At 58.4% G+C, this 3,746-nt stretch overlaps 1 protein-coding gene across 1 annotated transcript in view; it reads left to right on the top strand.

Moving 5' to 3' along the window:
• The window catches only part of FRMD7 (FERM domain containing 7), a 13,437-nt gene that overhangs the window by 7,614 nt on the left and 2,077 nt on the right, over positions 1–3,746 (top strand). The window contains exons 7-11 of the mRNA XM_019536393.1: positions 633–780; positions 1,897–1,992; positions 2,278–2,441; positions 3,211–3,279; positions 3,359–3,434. Of these exons, the coding sequence (XP_019391938.1) occupies positions 633–780; positions 1,897–1,992; positions 2,278–2,441; positions 3,211–3,279; positions 3,359–3,434 (553 nt within the window). The remainder of the gene's footprint in view (positions 1–632; positions 781–1,896; positions 1,993–2,277; positions 2,442–3,210; positions 3,280–3,358; positions 3,435–3,746) is intronic.

Below are 3,746 nucleotides of genomic sequence, written 5' to 3'. Positions count from 1 at the left end.
GTATGTGTGTATGTGTATATGTACAGGTATATCTATAGATAGCTCTAGCTATCTATCTATATATGTGTGTGTGTGTGTGTGTGTCTCTCTCTCTCTCTCTCTCTCTCTCTCTCTCTCTCTTTTGCCCTACACACACACACACACACACACACACACACACACACACACACACACACACACACACACACAAGCTCACCCTGGAAAACTTGAAGAGGAGACTAGCCAGTCACCTTGCTCAGGGTCACCTGACCCCAGTTGTCTTTCCTGCTCGGTGCAGGGGGCCGGACCCATGAAACTCTGAGGTCCCTTCCAGCCCCTGACAAGCTATGAATATTTTATACACACACACACATGTCTGCACAAGTGTGCATGTATGTGTACACACACAATAAAGCTATGCACGTACATGTACGTGCATGCACGTATGTGTGTATGTATATGCACGGGTGTGCATTCATGCATGTCTGTCTATGCACACGCACATGTAGATGTACGAATGTGTGTATATGCATATGTGAGTGCAGATGTGTGTATGCATGCATGTGTAGGTGTATACTCCCTTGCTTGTGTGTGTGCGTGTGTTCTGACAATTAACATGTACCATCCTTATCACCCACCTCCTCCTCACGCAGGGGGAAGACGCCGGCCGAGTCCGACATCCAGCTGCTGGACATAGCCCGGAAGCTGGACTCCTACGGGATCCGACCTCACCCGGCCAGTGATGGGGAAGGGACGCAGATCAACCTGGCTGTCACCCACATGGGGGTCCTGGTGCTGCGGGTAAGGACAGCACCCTCCCACTCCCCCTAACATGCCCCCAAGCCTTGGCAGCCACGTGTGTCCTGCATCCCACCCTACCCTGGAGCCCCTTCCAGGCCGAGCGAGGTCTGGTTCTACCGCTTGGCGGCACTGGCGCTGACTGCCAGGCTCCCTGCTCACACGTCTGCTTGCTGCTGGCCTGCTGCCGCTGCCCTACATGCCACCCACACGCGTGCTGGCCTGACATGCCAGCCTCTGCCTCGCCGGCCACAGTGGCCTGCGGCTGTGGGTTGTCTCCACTTTGGGAGCTTTGTTTGTACCTTGTAAACGCCGGTGTCGCTCTGTCAGGCCTGCGTGTCGCAGGGCTGCTCCGCTCGCGCGCACCGTGTAATCTTCCAGCAAAAATAGCTACCTCGTGCCCAGGCAGCTTGGGCACGCTATAATCAGGATGTATTTGCAGCATAACTACAGGCTCCTGCGGTCGCTGCGTGGCTCAGCCCTGGGACTGTGAGGTGTCTTGCACCCAATGACACACCATCATTATTGGCGCCCTGTTACTAATTAGCACCGCTCAGCCAGAGCCTAAGTGAAGGCACATGCTCCTTATTGGCGTACAAATGACTCGGTGCCAGCCAAGTGTGGAAGTGCACAGGCCTGGTGTGGGTTTCCACATGTGGCGACACCAGTTTTGTGCACAGTTCTGCCGCGCTGTGACACAGGAGACTGGGCCCCCGGCGGCTGAGCCAGCCCATGGCACTGGTCTTAAGTAAAGGCATGCATGCAGCAGGTGGGATCTGAGCATTAAATCGCTTGCCCAGCGGGCTGGGACGAGAGCATCCTGACACTACCAAGGTCTGATCCTGCACCCAGGGGCTTGGGGCAGAGCCCACTGCAGTTAATGGAGCATGGGGAGTCATCTTTGCATCAGTGAAGTGGTCCTTGGGTCAGGTCCTGAGCACTCAGCAGACCCAGCATTTGCCCCCTGCTTGTCCCTGTCCCGCCTGCCTACCTCACAGGCACTGGAGGTGTGCAGATACCCAGCTGGGAACCAGCCTGATGCCAGCAGGGGTATTCAGAGCCTGCTGGGAGGGTGCTGGGGCCCTTGGAGCCCTGGTAACTGGGGCTCTGCCATTGCAGGGCAACACCAAGATCAACACCTTCAACTGGGCCAAAATCCGGAAGCTGAGCTTCAAGCGGAAGCACTTCCTCATCAAGCTGCACGCCAATGTGTCCGTGAGTAGCAGGGCACTGCAGGGCTGGGCCTCCATGAGCTCTGCCACAGCGGTCATGCCATGATGCCACCGGGGTCCTCCGCTGCGGGGTGAGGTCTCCTCTCCCTGCCTCAGGATGCTCTGAGGTGTGGGAGCTTGGATGAGCCCAGCCTGCCATGCCATGCAGCCCTGGCTACCCCCTGATGCCAGCCAGGGCCGGGCTGGACACATCAGGGCAGATGCCACTCAGTGGTTTCCAGCCACTTGCCATGCGCTGCCCCATGTGTCACACGTATGTTCCCCGCAGGCGCTGTGCAAGGACACGCTGGAGTTCAGCATGGCCAGCCGGGACGCCTGCAAGGCCTTCTGGAAGACGTGCGTCGAGTACCATGCCTTCTTCCGGCTCTCTGAGGAGCCCAAGTCCAAGCCCAAGGCGCTGCTCTGCAGCAAGGGCTCCAACTTCCGCTACAGGTGACTGCCGCGGCTGGGTCCCGCGAGCTCTGGGGCACCCTTGAGGGCAGACACCGCGCGAGGGGCGCGCACCTGTGGGAGGAAGCCAGTGAGACCCACCTTGGTCTTCCCATGGGGGCATAGCCCATCTCCAGGGGTAGACCTAGGATTTTGCAGGGAAGGAGGGGAGGGGGGAGGTGCAGCTGGTGAGGTGCATTACCCTATGTAACACAACACACGTTTTTTTTTTCCTCTGAGTAAGAAGAAACTAAGAGCTTTACTAACACGCCAAAGCCCTAGGGTGGCAGGTTTCCAGTTAGGATTGCAGCAAAAACCACTGGGATGTCATTGGCACGGGTTAAAAACAGCCTGCAGGGCTGTGAAATAGGAGCTATATGACCAGGAGGAGCCAGCAGACAGCGGAAGGGCAGAACAAAGGCCAGCTGGCTGCGGGGTACATCAAGACCATTACAAAGAAGAGAGGGGTGTCATTAATGCCCGCGGATGAAGAGCTTAGCAGGAATCAGGGAGATGATAATGAGCCCTGAAGGTGACTCCCTCAGTGCTGCTGGACTTGAAAGACCACTGGCTTTGCCAGGCAGCTGTTTTTAAAGCTTGGGTGGAGCAGGGCATCCAAAATGGGGCATGCACTGGTGTGGCTCTCCCCCACTGCCACTGCAAAGGCCAAGCGCTACCTCCGTCGGCTCCTGCCCTGGCCAGCAGCCTGTGACCTGAGGTTATTGCTGTGCCAAGGCCTGCAGGGTTTGCTCATGCATGCTTTCTCTGGCAGCGGGCGAACCCAGCGGCAGCTGCTGGAGAACGGGAGCAAAGGGAAGCTACGGAGCCTGCCCTTTGAGAGGTACCGGGGGGTGGTCAGGGCAGCAGGGCAGGAGTGGTGGGGTGCCCATGTGCCTGACGCGTGCCTCTCGGCTCTGCAGGAAGCACTGCGCCACCCGCTACAGTGAGAGGCAGTGCCGCTCTTCGCCAGACCTCCTCACCGATGTCTCCAAGCAGGTAGGATGCCACCCCAGCCTGCTCTGCACAGCCCGTGTGAACGTGGGTGCCTGTGCCATCACAGCCTCGCAATGGAGATGACTGACATGTATAATGCAGGGCAGCCCCCAAGCTGCTCTGAGGGGCAGCAGGATTGGACCCAGAGCAGCCAGGGGTGATGCTGTGCAGTGCAGTAGCCCTCACCTCTCTGCTGTCTGGCCTCACACCCCCTCCCCGCCCCGGGTGCCCACAGGGCACAGCATCCTTGGTGACACAGATGCACCCACTCCTTGCTTTGTCAGAGGGAAAGGAGGCTCCTCCCCCCCCCCCCCC

Source organism: Crocodylus porosus, unplaced genomic scaffold, assembly GCF_001723895.1.
Source record: "Crocodylus porosus isolate Cpor-Errol unplaced genomic scaffold, CroPor_comp1, whole genome shotgun sequence".
NCBI lineage: Eukaryota > Metazoa > Chordata > Crocodylia > Crocodylidae > Crocodylus > Crocodylus porosus.
The sequence above is the reverse complement of the archived record's forward strand: the minus strand, read 5'-3'. Positions and strand labels throughout refer to the sequence as shown.